This window comes from Miscanthus floridulus, chromosome 7 (assembly GCF_019320115.1).
Source record: "Miscanthus floridulus cultivar M001 chromosome 7, ASM1932011v1, whole genome shotgun sequence".
NCBI classification, from domain to species: domain Eukaryota; kingdom Viridiplantae; phylum Streptophyta; class Magnoliopsida; order Poales; family Poaceae; genus Miscanthus; species Miscanthus floridulus.
Window position 1 is genome coordinate 85,841,886 of NC_089586.1, and position 16,484 is coordinate 85,858,369.

General features: G+C 41.7%; 1 protein-coding gene across 6 annotated transcripts; it reads left to right on the forward strand.

The window, feature by feature from the left end:
* The first annotated feature begins 319 nt into the window (after positions 1-319).
* LOC136467224 (protein PHYLLO, chloroplastic-like) lies at positions 320-15,690 on the forward strand. Of its 6 annotated transcripts, none has more exons than XM_066465827.1 (27): positions 320-701; positions 4,340-4,533; positions 4,611-4,728; positions 5,501-5,617; positions 5,923-6,027; positions 6,209-6,265; positions 6,797-6,865; positions 7,140-7,250; positions 7,314-7,508; positions 7,777-7,875; positions 8,223-8,789; positions 8,920-9,144; positions 9,492-9,794; positions 10,109-10,176; positions 10,366-10,524; positions 10,782-10,907; positions 10,992-11,123; positions 11,204-11,312; positions 12,099-12,251; positions 12,353-12,616; positions 12,727-12,894; positions 13,283-13,426; positions 13,513-13,974; positions 14,374-14,667; positions 14,742-14,899; positions 15,043-15,150; positions 15,365-15,690. In XM_066465827.1, the coding sequence occupies exons 1-27, from the start codon at positions 351-353 to the stop codon at positions 15,618-15,620; spliced, it is 5,112 nt and encodes a 1,703-aa protein (XP_066321924.1). In that variant the 5' UTR covers positions 320-350; the 3' UTR covers positions 15,621-15,690. The 6 variants fall into 6 exon arrangements, with proteins under 6 accessions (XP_066321924.1, XP_066321926.1, XP_066321925.1 ...); XM_066465829.1 differs by having other exon boundaries at positions 4,511-4,533; XM_066465828.1 differs by lacking the exon at positions 10,782-10,907.
* The last annotated feature ends 794 nt before the right edge of the window (positions 15,691-16,484 follow it).

Below are 16,484 nucleotides of genomic sequence, written 5' to 3' on the forward strand. Positions count from 1 at the left end.
CTGAAAATCACAATGCTATTAAATCATGTAATATTTGCTCCCCTTTTTTTTAAAACTAATATTTGCTCTCTTGGCTACATAGCCTTTGGCATTGAGACCTGCTGCCTTTTTTTTAGCAAAATTGAGACCTGCTGGCTGAGCTGTCCCATATGTGATCGGCCTTAAAAGCCCACACTCTACCGGCCAAGCCCAGCCCGTGCAGAGCCCACACGAGGATGACTTGGCTGGGCCCCGGAACCCTATCCCCTCCCTTCGTAAACCCAACGTCCACTTCCCACTACCACTCGCTTTCGCCTCTTCCGGTCTTCCCCCTCTTCCCCACCCGGCCACCTCCCACCAACCTCGCTGGCATGCTCGCCGTCTCGCCCCCTCCCCGCCTTCCTCTCCTCACCTTCACCCCCCTCCGCGCTTTCCCTCCCCTCCCACCTCGACGCCGCGGCCTCTCCCGCCGCCGCATCCGCCGCAGTAGCACCCCTCTCGTCCTGCTCCGCGCGCGCGCAGGGCGTCACGCTGGTATCGTGATCGACGTCGACGAGATGGCTGAGAACGGGGACCGCGACCTCCCCGTGGACGTATCGTTCACGAGGAGGCTTCCCCCCGCGCTCACTGTCGGTGACGGCCTCGACGCACTGCTGCGGGCCGCCAATGAGGTCAAGGCCACCCCGCCTGCTGGCGCCAGGAGCGGCGTGATCAGGTTCGAGGTATGGTGTGGGTATAGTCGCTACTCTATGCTGCTTTGATGTAGAGTAGCGGGTGCATTTTGATTGGCGATGAGCCGATGACTGATGGCTGTTGGGTACAGTGAGAACTTGCAGAATTTTGGGGGTTCGCTATGTAGTTACTACGATGCTGTTGCTTTCACCCCTCTTTCATTCCATCGCTGTCTGAGAAATCTTACGGGCGCTGCTGATCAAGCTGATCAATGCTAGATATCGTCAGCATATCGTCGGCAGTCCACCGAGGGATATCCCACGAAGGTAGATTGATCGGTAGAGGTGCGCGTAATCAAGAACAAGAAGGCAACAAAGACACAAGAGTTAGACAGGCTCGCACCGTCTACGCGACGTAATACCCTACTCCTGTGGTCTGTTGGTTTATATTGGCTATCGTATGATATTACGTGTGTGATCAGATGCCTTAGGTTAAGCCTAGGATCCGTATGGGGATGTCGACTGGGGGACCCCTGCCTCTCCTTATATGCTCTGGAGGGGTAGGGTTACAAAGAAAGTATCCTATTTGGTATTATATAATATTTAATAAATCACATCTTCTTGTAGCCTTACGGTGCACGCCGACCAGTGCCGTACACCGTACGCCTTGATCTTGTGAGCTGGGTCACCTCTGATGGTGCGGCCCGTGTCTTGTCCTGTAGGTATCTGGGCTTGTACCCCCCACAACTAGCCTTCGAGCGCCTTGTATCCTTTGAGCGGCGCCGTCTTGAACAAGTTCGACCAGTTAGACGTGAAGCTGATCAGTTTAACTGGTGATCCGAGCAGTGGAAGTCGAAGCTGACCAGTTTAACTGTTGACCTGGGCGGTGAAAATCAAAGCCGACCAGTTTAACTGGTGACCTGTGCGGTGAAAGTCAATGCCGACCGGTTTAACTGGTGACCTGGGTGGTGAAAGTCAATGTTGACCAGTTTAACTAGTTAGGAGACATCGGACTTAGCCAAGTAAGGCTAGCCAGAAGGATGTAAGGGGCTCAAGATAAAATTTGAAAATTCTTCCCCTTAGGAGAAGTGTAGCCACTTATACTCTGTCGATAAGGAGGGTAAATCAAGAAATAAGCACTACATTCACCGCCAGGTGAAATGTAGCCACTTAATCTTCGAACCTGCTGGAAGATGAAGAATGAATCTTGAAGTAGGGTCAAAGAAAAGAAGTCTGAAAGCTTGCCGACGTCATCTGACATGCGCGTATCAAGACCCCAGACGTGTTGCCCAAGATCAGTACCCTGATCCGAACAACATGGAGCAGTTTGATAGCACACCGATGAGATATAGCAAGACCCGGCCGCCAAGGGAGTCCCCAGCCTTAGCTGGCAACTCTTACACGAAGAATCCGAATGTCGAGGAGTCCCCAGCTTAGCTGGTAAGCCCCCAGCGTAGCTGACGATGAAGCGCGAGCGACGAACAGTCTGGCCAACTGGTCGGCGGCGAAGAGAGCATTGAGCAGAAGTGACCGGCGAACAGTCCAATCAACTGGTCGGCGACGAAGTCCATAAACCTAGCGGTCCGACCAGTTGATCGGTGGAGAAGTCCGAGTACCAGGTGGTCTAACCACCTGGACGATGATCCTGCAATACAAATATGTAGAACGGGTAGTACATGATGTAAAAATAAAATATATGAATTCGATGATGAAGAAAACAGAGCGGAGTAGATAAACATTATGTTTGTTTGAAGTGTTCATATTTTAAATATGAGTAACTTTCTACCAGTTGGTTTTGTATCGCATCACCAGCCCCGACTAGCCCATACTCCATAGCGTAGAGTGCTTAGCACCCGTTTACGCGTAAGAGCACAAACATCGCCGAGGAGCCACTGCCGACCACCCATAACACAGAGGGCTGGCGCTCGTGCACGTGTAGGAGTGAGATCGAGAACAGGGCAGTTTCTGATAACGCAAGTGAGAACGTGGCTGGTCGACGAGTCGAGTGGAGAATATCTTAAAGATAATTCGCATGGAGAATAAATGGAGATTATTGGAGACATTAATCATGAAGACATATTGGAGAAATAATAACAGGAGAAAACATGGCAAAACTTGGAGAAAATTGTATTAAATTTAGATATAGGAAGGGTACTTATCTTTAGTGAGAACGTCTGATCGGCGACGTATGACGTTATATGGTCGGGTTTGGAGCTCTTCGGGCATCCTGACGGATGGTGGTTGTATCCCCTGGAGTTTCCCGACCGGCTTCCGATAGATCGGAACCGGAAGGTGATCGGCGCCAAACCGGAGTGGTCAGAGCCGATTCCGTGAGGGAGAGGCAGTCGGCGAGCTTCTGGCCGACCTGATCGATGGATGCGATCAGATCGTCGTTGCCGGCCTGCTTCCTTGAGTAGCGGGGCAGCAGGCGGCGAGTTGTTGGTGTAGACGACCTCGGAGGCGGTTCCGAGATCGGATCTGCCGTTGCAAGTGTTGGTGTGGTTGGCGCAGAATCGATCTGCACCGGCTTAATGATCTCTCCGTTTCCGTCAGCATTGATGACCCAGGAGATCGATCCGACCGTAAAGATCTAGCCCGGTTTTGGAGAGGACGAAGAGCCTGAAAAGTGTACCATCTTGTTCGTCATGGAAACAGCACGCACACCCCTACCTGGCGCGCCAACTGTCGACAGAATATCGTCGGTAGTCCCCCGAGGGGTATCCCACGAAGGTAGATTGATCGGCAGAGGTGCGCGTAATCAAGAACAAGAAGGCAACAGAGACACAAGAGTTAGACAGGTTCGGACCGTCTGCGCGACGTAATACCCTACTCCTGTGGTCTGTTGGTTTGTATTGTCTATCGTATGATATTGCGTGTGTGATCAGATGCTTTAGGCTAAGCCTAGGATCCGTATAGGGATGTCGACTGGGGGACCCCTGCCTCTCCTTATATGCTCTGGAGGGGTAGGGTTATAAGGAAAGTATCATATTTGGTATTATATAATATCTAATAAATCACATCTTCTTATAGCCTTGCGGTGCACGCCGACCAATGTCGTGCACCGCACGGCTTGATCTTGTGGGCTGGGCCAACTCTGATGGTGCAACCCATGTCTTGTCCTGTGGGTACCTGGGGTTATACCCCCCACAGTAGAGTTGTGTATGTGAGAATACGGGGGTTTCAGGTTTGGATCACTTTCAGTTGGTCAATTCGTTCGTACCCAATTGTTAGCACGCAAAGCATCTCCCTCCAATTTGTTGGCTCGGGACTAGATTGTTAGAGTCACCCTGGCAGGCTGGTACTTGATGGATGTTGTTAGTTTTTATATTAAAATTTTGATATAGTGCAATTCTATTATTCAGTATCTCCTTCGGGTAATGGGTTTATAAGTTTATGGCAAATGCAGCATTTGGATTTACCTTCAAACTTGTGCTCTTTTCCCCCTTAAGGTTCAACTAGGCTTCCTAGATTCTTTAGATGGCTATTTGCCCAAATTTGTGCAGCCAGAGCACTGTTTGCTTTTGGCATGGACATGTGCAGCATGTGCATTTTTCTAGAATCTGTGTCAAGATTCTGAAGTATATGCATTCAACTATTATAGTGATATAACTAGTTTTGGCATGAATTTGTCTCTCTCTTTAAGTCCAAGCGATATTGGAAGTTGATTAACTCAACATACAATGGTGCAGGTACTTGTTCCACCCAGTACAAAGGCACTTAAGTGGTGCTCTCAGTTTAGAGGATCATCATTGTTTCCTCAGTTTTATTTATCAAGGAAGCTGACGTCTGTTCCATCATTTCAACTTGAAATCTGTGGCATTGGTTCCGCAATATGCTTTCATGGTTCCTACCTAGTAAAGAATGAATTTGATTTGGTATCGAGGTGAGGTTTCACCCCCCTCCTTCCTTCCTTCCCTTCCTCCCTCTATAACAAAATTAACGACTTACTTTTCCTTGCAGATATATTTCTTCTGATTCACACTTGATAAAGGCTTACGGATTTGTAGACATGAATTATGTCAAGGAATCGCCATTAGTAGAGGAGAAACTTGGCTCATATTACTTCTTCATCCCTCAAGTAATAACCTTCATTTTCCTATGGCATGCACACGGTCTAGGACTAGAAGTATTTTGATCAGCCTTTGTGCAATATAAACTCAATGCAGAAGTCATTTTACATTCAGATAGAGGACAACTCTACACCTCAAGTTTTATGTACAATCTGTGATATACTTGATCTTTATGGCTATGGCTCATATAGTTGCATTGATAGTTTGATACAAAGCTGAAAAACTTAGGGTTCCCTTTGTAGTGTTAGTCTTAATTCCTCAAAGTAATGTTAAGTGCAGGATGATTCTTTGTTGAAGCAACATTATTCTTAGTTCTTACATGCAGTAGTAGTGCAATTGCGCTGATATAAACAGTGCTGAGCTTAACTTATGTAAATAAAAAATGCTAGAAGTACAACTTTGCTTGATTGACTACCAAGGGATCCTGACTTGTCCCCCGAAGAAAGTTGGTGAATGGAAATGTCTGGGTGAGTATTATGGCCATAACATTGCACAATTTAAGATTTTATGTTGTATAATTTTAGATCTCAATATCCATTTTGAGTATTACTCATGCAAAAGCAATGCTACAAAAAAGAGTCCAAAGTAGAAATCAACCCTGTTGAGGGATGATGAAAAATGTTGAATGATGTTTTTTTCTTCTATGTATTTTCTGCAAACCAGTCATGTTGTAATCTAACCCACAATCCACAGACTCTTGTTTTTCAGTTATTGTTTGCAGGCATCACATAAATATTTGACTTCTAGCATTTCTGATGCTTTAGCACATTTATTTTACAGGTTGAGTTGAGTGAGTTTGATAGTTGTTCCATATTATCATCTACCCTGGTTTGGGACGATTCTATTTCTCACAAGTTCGAGGATGCGGTTTCTTTATTTGAATCTTGTTTTGATCAGGTATGTGGAACTAGATAACAATTTTTCAGTTTTTCAACTTATTGCTAAATAATTTTGATTTGTCTTTTCTTATTTCTCACTTAGTTATTGTATTTTTTGTAACTTCTCCTTTGATGATTTTGTTATTTCATTTGACCAAATTTACAAAGACTCAGTATAACATGTTATTTGATGGACTTCACTTTTTAATTTTTATGCTACATTATGCTTCTGTATCATCTGATCTAAAGAACTTCATTACTTTGTCAAAACAAATATAGTAGCTTATTATTCAATTTAATATTTATTTTTCCCATCTGAAACAGATACAAAATAGCTATGATTCTTCAGCTAGCATTTCTCACAAAGGCTTGGTACCAAGTTACATTTCTGGAGATGCACATTTGTCAGAGACTGGAAATGCTCAGTTGGTAATATTTCTGCCTTGGATTGCATAGTACGGATTGCAAATTTAAATGTTGGAAATTTGGAGGAAAACCCCGCATTATAGCTAGGATGATGCAGCTAGTACCCCATCCAGGGTAACCACAATTTTCCTAATACCCTATGGCATTTGGTTGTTAATTCTGATTTGTTGGATCCATCTTACAGGTGTATTTGGATGCAGAAGTGCTAGCCTCAATAGATGCCAAAGCTAGTGTGCAAAAGGTATCCCCTTAACCTTGGTAAGCTTCCTGGAACATTATACCATGCTTTGTTTGAGATTGATTTGTTTTCCAAAAAAAAGACTTCTGCCCTCCTTGAAAAATATCATGCTTCTTACAGAAGATGTTTGGCCTGTATCATGGTAGAAAACACATCTTATAATCTTACCACGTGGAATCAGAGAATGTGTAAAGTTTATTTTTCGTCCCTAAATATTTGTTACAGTTCGAAAGTAAACCTTCCATAAAAACGCCAAATCCATTAAATCTCTGAGTCACTAAATTGGTGGGGGTACTGGGGTGACTAACATGTTGGTGCCACCTGGCGCTAACTTGGTACATTTGTCTTGACCTACTCCTAGGGTTCTCAGACCAAAAGGCTGGGCACTAAAACTTTGCAGTAGAAATGGGCCCGCAAAATTGGGGGACAAAGAAACATTTTCCTGTTAATTTACCTTCTTTTTGAAAGTGTAATTTATGTCCTTTGTATCATTAAATTATATCCCTGATCACATCTGACACTCTTCTTTTGCAGGAGAACTTTCTGACTTCTGATCAGTCATTTGTTAGATTTTCACCACAGCTATTCCTTTATTCGAACATGGTATGATACCGCCCAAGTATCTTTAGCTGAACGTTAAAAAAGTATCTTTAGCTCATTAGCTGCATATGGCCAACAATTTATTATTCAAGTATGTAACCTTGGTATATTAGGATTCACTGCAGTCTACATCACTTACCAATTCAAAAAGGCAGAGAGAAGGAGAAGGAGAAGGAGAGGGAGAGGGAGAGGGAGACGGAGACGGAGGGAGGGAGGGAGGGAAGGAAGGAGGGAGAGCTATACCAAAATAGCTAATATTGTTCTGTACCATCTGTAGGAGTTATATTTGCAACGCAACACGATTGAATTTTTCATCAAGAGTTGCTCTAACATAAATTTGGCATGGGCATCCCTTATAGTTGAAGAATGTGTTAGGCTCGGTTTCACGGTAAGCTTAACCGACTTAGTACCTTTAGCATGTCTAGAATTATTCTAATCCATTTTGCTTTAGTACTTTTGTATAGCTCCAGGGTCGAGATCATCCCCGCTTGCACTTTCTGCTACAGGCCATCCTTTGACAAAATGCATATCATGTTATGATGAACGTTCACTTGGATTTCATGCTCTTGGCTATGGGAGAGGTTCTCGAAAGCCAGCAGTAGTAATCACATCATCAGGAACCGCTGTATCAAATCTTCTTCCTTCAGTGAGTGGCAGATTTGTTTCACTAAAAAATGCACCTTTTCCTTATTCTAATGCTACGAGCCTTCATAAATACACGTAATTTTTCTGTTCCATAACCCAACAAGTTTTTGCATATAGTAGTGCTTTGTATACCTTTAGGAAGGCATATGGTAGTAATTCCCGTAAAATAAAAGAAAAATGATTTGGATGTGGTAGTGCACGTAGTTCTATGAATCAAGGACAATATTATCTGGGTTAAATCAAAGTTTCACTGTGTCACTCAAGTGTAGGTGGTTGAGGCAAGTCAAGATTTCGTACCAATTATATTACTCACAGCTGACCGTCCTCCTGAGTTGCATGATGCTGGAGCTAACCAAGCCATCAATCAGGTACCTCTGATTGCATATACATTCTAAAATGCAAAATTCTTGATAACATTTGTCTTTGTCTGCATGGGTTTCAGCACTCCTAAAATTCTGAATTTCTTATGACACATTAAGATTTGTAGGTTCTGCCATTTTCTCAACAGTATTATTGTGTAAATGTGTTTTATATGCCAAGTGAACCCTAAGATCCATTATACCCCCCACATAAGGAAACACCAATAAATAAAGTTGCACTTGTTAGGATTGCAATTTTGGCACTTGACTTTTTCTTATTTTTGTTCTAGGTAAACTCATTTACCAGGTTCTGTCTTCTTTTTTTTCTGTCTCAACAGTTTAATTTCCATTTTCAGGTCAATCATTTCGGTACCTTTGTAAGATATTTTTTTAATCTCCCCCCACCTGGAGACCAAATCCATGCAAGAATGGTTCTCACTACACTTGATTCAGCAGCCTACTATGCAATGCAAGCACCACAAGGCCCAGTGCATATAAACTGTGCTTTTAGAGAACCACTAGATTACACTAATCAACATTGGAATGTTGACTGTTTGCGAGGTTTGGATAAGTGGTTTAAAAATAGCGAACCATATACTAGATACCTAAGAATGAAAACAGTTTCTGCATTTGGTAATTACTCTTGCTCAGTAATGGAGGTCCTGGAGATCATAGAGAAGGCAGAACAAGGGCTTCTTTTAGTGGGTGCTATTCATACGGATGAAGATATGTGGGCTGTAGCTTTACTAGCTAGGCACCTATCCTGGCCAGTTGCTACAGATATTCTGTCTGGACTGCGATTGCGGAAAGTTGTAAATTCATTGCCAGGGCTTGATAAGAGCATTTTGTTTATAGACCACATTGATCAAATTCTATTGTCTGATTCTGCTAAAAACTGGATAAGCCCGGATGTCATTGTTCAGGTTTACCTTCTCAAACCTCATTGATTCTATATTCTTTGCACTGTTCCCTATATCTTTCTTTTTTTTCAGTAATTATGCGGTGTATTTAATATGTCATAAGTTTTTGAAGTTGATGCTGTTTGATTGGCAGATTGGTAGCCGTATTACTAGCAAACGAGTGGGAATGTTTCTAGAGACTTCCTTCCCATCTTCCTACATCTTGATCGATAGACATCCGTGTCGTCATGATCCTTCACATGTTGTCACTCACAGAATACAAGCTAATGTAGCAGAATTTGCTGCTAGTTTGTGCCGGTGTACTTTTCAAAGAAAGAGAAGCAGATGGACAGAAATTTTGACCATTCTTAATTCAGTGGTATGAGCTGAAACATGGTAGCTATCTTGTAAAGACATAACATGTTTTATAAACATACGAACGTGGCCATATATGGATAATTAATCCTTCTGCACTTAACCATTTGTTATAAGCCTTTAATCCATCAATCTTGCACTAATACAGCTATTTTATAATGGATAAAAAGGTTCACTGCACCTTGAAATTCCAATGTAGTAAACAGTTTTTGTCATGTACCTTTTTTTGCTATCATGGCATAACTGGATATTTTATTTGTGCTAGAGCTCCCTCTCCCTGGGAATAACTGAAAAGGTCTTTTGGCCCTTATGCTATTGAGTTTTGTTCTCACAAACTGTTGCCCACTCCAGGTTTCTCAGGAGATAATGTTTCAGATACATGCAAAGTGCTCACTTACAGAACCATATGTTGCTCATATAATTGGGGAGTCACTTTATGGTGATGCTGTCATGTTTGTTGGGAACAGCATGGTCATCCGAGACTTAGACATGTTTGGTAGCGGTTGGATGGATTACACTACAAATGGAAATAATGTGATGACACATCATTTTCCAGACTTTGTTGGCACAGCAGTGGCTGGGAACAGAGGAGCAAGTGGCATTGATGGTTTAATCAGCACAGCAATCGGATTTGCTATTGGATCAAACAAGCATGTAAGTCATTTCTTTAGTTAAAGTCCACGTTCTAGGGAAATTATTCCTATTAGAGGCAATGAATTTTGTATATTTTCTGATTAAATGATAATATATTTTTGTACATTTTCTATTTATCTTAGACTTAAGCCTGACTTAAAATAATTTTCATACTAGTATAGGCATATTATAGCACTTCATTTAATTTAAGACATGCTTGTTCTTCTTAAAAAAGGGTGGTGTTCTTATCAGTACATTTGTACTTAATCATTCACTTGAGGAATGAGGAATGAATTTTTAGGCTTTTGGCAGAACTTGACTCTGCATGTTTTCAGGTATTCTGTGTGGTTGGTGACATATCTTTTCTTCATGATACAAATGGATTGGCACTTCTCAACCAAAGGTTTGTAGTTTGAACCCTTCTCTGCACCTGTCCATTAACCTGATCATCTCAGACATGACCAATTCCTATTAGATCAACCTAGTGACAGTCAACAAAAATGTTGTTACACTATTTACCCAAGCTACTCCTGTATTGTCATGATGTTGAACAGTATATTCATTATGGATAATGCTATTGACATTATTGAAGGGCATGGAGGAAACCTATGACAATAATTGTTGTCAACAACCATGGTGGTGCAATCTTCAGCTTTCTACCAGTTGCAAAAACTGCTTCACCACAGATTTTGGAGAAATTCTTCTACGCCTCTCATGACATATCAATTTCCAAACTATGTGCTGCACACAGGTAACACCAATTGCTATTCACTTATTCTGCTTACAAAGCCCCATCTGGTTGTAACAAAATTATGCTGGTATTCCTCTGAACCTGTGTATTAGCTTCAACCTTATGCTTGTAAAGTTAACTTTTATCATTGTTTTCGCCTGAAGCCAACATATATAAATAAATTAGTGATTCTAAAGGTGTTGAGATTGTTGCTTATGTTGTCTGCTATGTTCTATTGCTGAGTTTTCTTCTCGGCACTCTCATTACTTGTGTTGCAGGGTAAAACATTTTCTAGTTCAAACAAAAGCGGAGCTTCATGATGCATTGGTGAAATCCAATATGGAACAGGTTGATTGTCTGGTAGAAGTAGACAATAGTATTGATAGCAATGCCAACTTTCATAGGTTCATATCCAAACTAAATTTCTTTTATCTTTTTTTTACAACTGTGTTCTCCATCATGTTTATATATTTGTACAAGTTCTGCAGGATCATGAGCATGTTCTCTAACTATTCTACAAGTCAGTATCTGGCCTATCTTCTAGAAGCTCCATGTCTTAAGAGTGAGGTAGATGCCATACCTGTTGACAGAATTGATTCAGTGGAATGCATGTTGTACAGGTATATGTAATAATCTGTACCAATGAATGTAGTGCCCACATCTTCTCTACGATGTGCCTTAGAAATCATCATTTGCACAGAATCCAGCTTTCTGCACCACGTACTTCAGGGCTATCTGATGGTAGATTCATTCATGAAGGATTTGTTCTGAAGCTTCGTGTGGATGATAACATTGTAGGATTTGGTGAGGTTTGTCTTTACCACTTTTCCATTCTGCTGTTCCACTAGCATATTGCACATTTTTGCTATTAAATTGGCTGTAAATGAAGCAGGCCACTAGCATTATGATAAACCTATGTTGTTGAGGAAAGTACAGTGTCCTCTCAAAAAAGGGGAAAGTCTAGTGTAATAGTATATATGGCCGATAACACAGTGACTGTACTGGACAAAACAATATTTTGACATTAGGTTACCATTCTCTAATTTAAGTATACTTTACTACTATAAATTGTGGACCTGGTAGTGTTGCTCCTTTCACTTCTTCCTTCCATACAAAAATATCGCTTGCTGACATGTTGGCCACACCATCACTAATAAACAGAACAAACTGCTCTTTGGGGAAAAGACCAACTACATATACTGACCAAACTCACCTACCACGATGTAATCATTTGTTGTTGCTATCATGTATTCATGTGCGGTTCCAATGTAGGCCAATGGATGCCATGCAGACTGACTAGATTTAAGTTAACAGAAGGACCTGCAAATAACCCTAAAATATTTTGAAAAATCATTAATATAGAAAATGGCTCAAGTTTTACTGGATCCGATCCGATGTGTCCGATTCTCATCCCAACAGTTCACATGTGTTTGCATGGTAGCACATAGCAATTGGTTTGCGCTACTAAATATGCTTTGGAGTAACTATAGCTCTGATTTTGCATGTCCAGAAAGTGGTGGTCAAGTTAATTTTGTTTGGTAATACATCTTAGAGCGTGTTCCATATTTCTAGTCCTTATCGACTTCTTGTAACAGGTTGCACCAATCGAAATTCATGAGGAGGATCTGTTGGATGTTGAAGAGCAACTTAGGTTTCTTCTCCACAGGGTGAAAGATTCTGTGCTAGATGTTATTCCCTTACTGAGAGGGTCCTTTTCCAATTGGATATGGACAAGCCTCGGGATTCCTGTAAGTAACTTGTCAAACTTGTTAATACTGACTTTGGAAGATTGGGCGCCATGAAAGTCCCATTGAGGATTAAACTTTTCCTCGTTTTGCCTTCATCTCAGCCTTCTTCGATATTCCCAAGTGTTAAATGCGGTTTGGAGATGGCTATTCTTAATTTACTTGCATCACAACAGAAATGTAGTTTGTTCAAAGTTCTCGCTGGTTGTGACCCCTTGGGCCGAGACGAGAATGTTATTGAATATAGTCAGAACAGTTCTGGAAGCATACAAATTTGTGCACTCGTAGATTGCAATGGCTCTCCAATGGAAGTAGCACTTGCTGTTGCCAAACTGGCTGCTGAAGGTTTTACCACATTTAAACTGAAGGTAACTATTTAACTTGTTCCATAATCATAAGACATGGAAGTTAATGCTTTTATAGTTTCTTTTGCTAATTCGAGGTATAGTATAATGTCTTTCCAATTTCTCTTTGGAAGGTTGGCCGCCGTGAAAGCCCCATTGAGGATGCAACTGCTCTTCACAAAATAAGAGAAGTTGTTGGGTACCAGATCAATATCCGTGTTGATGCAAATCAGAAATGGACATATGAACAGGCAGTTGAATTTGGATCTAGGGTAAAAAGTCTTCGTTTGGAATACATTGAGGTAATATACCGTATTTTCATAAGCTATGTATTAAAGGCTCGCTCACATACACATCATGCACTCACCCTATGAATGCACATACGCAGACACTTCCCTTGTGACACCTGCGAGAGACCGGTAGATTTTTGAGATTGACAAAGTCACCACGGGTGTCTCACTGTCAATGGCCACATCTCTTACCACTAAATTAATAGTGCCATTTATTCAGAAAACAGGAGCACCTGTGCCCAGGTGGTTGGGTGCATAAAATAAGAAACTTGGCTACCGCTCCATCTTGTTCTATAGTACTGTTATTCAGGGCTGGGATTCATTCCATTTTTCATAATGCATATTTCCATCTTGTTCTTTCTTGAGAACCTTCTTTCACTTTTCTTTTTCTACTTTACAGGAACCAGTGAGCTCTGTAAATGATCTCATCAAGTTCTGTGAAAACAGTGTCTTGCCTGTTGCACTTGATGAGACTATTGACAACCTTAAGGGGGATATAATTCCTAAGCTTCATCAATTTGTTCATCCAGGAATAGTTGCTCTTGTGAGTACCGAGAAAAACTTTGTGTGCTAGTTTTGAAGGTTGTTTATTCTTTTTTATATTTAACCTGCTTTAATTGTCATGCTCAGGTTATAAAACCTAGTGTTGTTGGAGGTTTTGAGAATGCAGCTCATATTGCAAAATGGGCACAGCTACATGATAAGATGGCTGTCATCAGTAGCACGTATGAGAGTTCTATAGGTTTGGCCTCCTATATACAGTTAGCACATTATGTTGACCAACAGAGCTCTATAGTCTCCAGAATAAGAAACAAAGATAAATGTAGAGCTGCCGCACATGGACTTGGAACGTATCAGTGGTTAAGGGAAGATGTATCAGAACAAAAGTTAAAGATCCATGCATCCCCACTTGGTGATGGAATCCGAGCCTCAGTAGAAGATGCCCATGGTTATCTTCACCATTTAAACATAAACAATGACAAGATAGAAAGGACGTATGGTGAAGAAAAACTTAGGTCATATTCTATCCAAGTTGATGCGGACGATTGTTCTTATCTAGTCAAACTTCGAGAGGCTGGTGATCATACAAATGTAAGAATTCTTCTATTCTTTTGAAAATCAGATGTCGTATTTCCTCACATAGCTGTATAAGAGTTTATTCTGTGTATTTGACCAGTGATAGCACATATATAAAACTTTCTCAATTCTGGGTTTACTGCCCCTTGGTATGTACTCCCTCCGTTCCAAATTATAAGTTGTTTTGGCTTTTCTAAATACATAGTTTTTTATATGCACCTAGATATATGCTATGTCTAGACACATAATAAAAACTACGTATCTAAAAAACCAAAACGATTTACAATTTGGAACAGAGGGAGTATAAGAGTTATACTCTCTCTCTCTCTCTCCAAATCGCTTTTTACCTGCATTTTACTTGATATGCTGCTGCTGCAGTAACTAGTGCCATGACCCACGATTTAACCTATGCAGGAAAAGGTTGTTCTTTTACTTCATGGATTTCTTGGTACGAGTGAAGATTGGGTTCCCATGATGAAAGCTCTTGCCCCCAGTGCACGAGTAATTGCAATTGATCTTCCTGGTCATGGCGAGTCACAGATAATGCAACGTCACAAAAATTCAGAACAATTCATTGTAACAGTTCAACTAGTTGCAGATTTATTGTTGAAGTTGATGTGCCACATAACTGATGGTGAGGTGGTGGTGGTTGGCTATTCAATGGGTGCAAGGATTGCACTTCACATGGCACTAAATCAAGATCACAAGGTAACTGTGTTTTTACATTTCGTGTGAACTTCTTTCTGTTTTGAATGTTCTATAAAGCTTGTTGTGCCAAACAGATTCGTGGAGCTGTTACAATATCGGGAAGTCCTGGATTGAGAGATGAAGCAAGCAGAAGACGTCGTGTCGCTATTGATAAATCAAGAGCCCAGTTCCTGATGTCTTGTGGACTTGAATGTTTCCTTCAGACATGGTACTCTGGAAAACTGTGGAACAGGTAATAACCTGATGAAGGAACTAGCTTGTTTGATTATTGCCTGTACGAAATGGTAAAATTATATGCATTGCTAGCACTCGTTTGACAATTTTCTTTATTTCGCTGTATGGAACTCTTGTGTTGATGGGTGACCAAACCTTCAGTCTACGAGAGCATCCTGAGTTCAACTCTCTAGTGAGGACACGCAGTAAACACAAAAACATCAAAGCTCTAGCTAAGGTTCTTGCAGACTCAAGTGTGGGGAGACAAAAGTAAGACCGCCTTACTGTACTCATAGTAAGATTTTCATTACAGTGTTTTTGTGTCTTCTGTTTTATCAGTACCAATGGTCAATGAGTACTACTGACACGCCAAACTGATAGTGGAGTTGATAAGCAAATGACCAGTTGCACTTTGTTACTTTGTGCTATATTAGATTAGAAATTATTCATGTGATCCTGTCTCATGCAAGTTTCAATGTACCAGGTCCCTGTGGGAAGACCTGAAGCACTTGAAGAGGCCTTTACTCATCGTTGCTGGTGAAAAGGACGCAAAGTTTAAAGACATCTCGCAGAAAATGCGCATGGAGATAATGAACCACGCAGAATGTGGATCTGATGGTCCTAAAGGGAAGGAACTTTGTGAAATGATCATTATCCCAGATAGCGGCCATGCTGTGCATGTTGAGAACCCTCTTCCTTTGGTGAGAGCCGTGAGGAAGTTCTTACTAAAGCTGTATTGAGAACATCTGAGACTCTGAGTGGAACCGGTAAATGGAGCATCAGGTCTTTTGGTACTGTCCTCTGTTAGGATCGATGTGAGTACCTTTCTGTGTAACCCATAGATCCGATTAGGCTCCTAGCCCTTCAGTAGATGCACCGCAGCCAGTGTCGCGTTGTAGAAGACGTCCAGCGCTGGCGAGATGAAGTCTAGTGACGCCGGCGGTGTCCTGCAGTGGGAGACGGCGGTGGTTGGGGCATATCCCGTCGCTGGCAGCAGCTCTTTAGATCGGTATTAGGGTTTCTGTAGGTGGGTGTGGCGGCTCCAGTGAACCTGGTAGTCTCAGCCCCGATCCCCACTTTTTCTATTTGTATGTGCGGTGCGACAGGGGCCCACCAACCAGTTAGGGTTTGGCTCCCCCGATCAAGGAGCAGAGGCAAGGGCCCAATAGACCGTTGGGCCTATTGGTGGAGATCAACTAACATTCTCCCCCTTGATCTCATTCTATCTTTCATTTTCATATCATTTACTTTTGTTCATTCCATTACAGATTAGTTCATAGAGCATGTCTCATCGTCACGGTCCATTGCCGATAGACTTAACAGCTATAACTCACTACTCTATTCTGAAATAGGTACTTATCTTTGGGCCTTCTTTTGTCCAGGAATATTTTAGACTTTCCCTTAAATCCAAGCTAGCTACATGTTCTCTGAACACCATGTCCTCTGAACATGTTGGGTGGTAAGCCTTTTGTAAGCGGATCCGCAAGCATCCTTTCTGTTCTTATATGCTCAAGACTTATGACTTGATCCTAGACTTTATCTTTCACAACATAATACTCTATGTCAATGTGTTTAGCAGCACCACTTGACTTATGTTGTGAGCA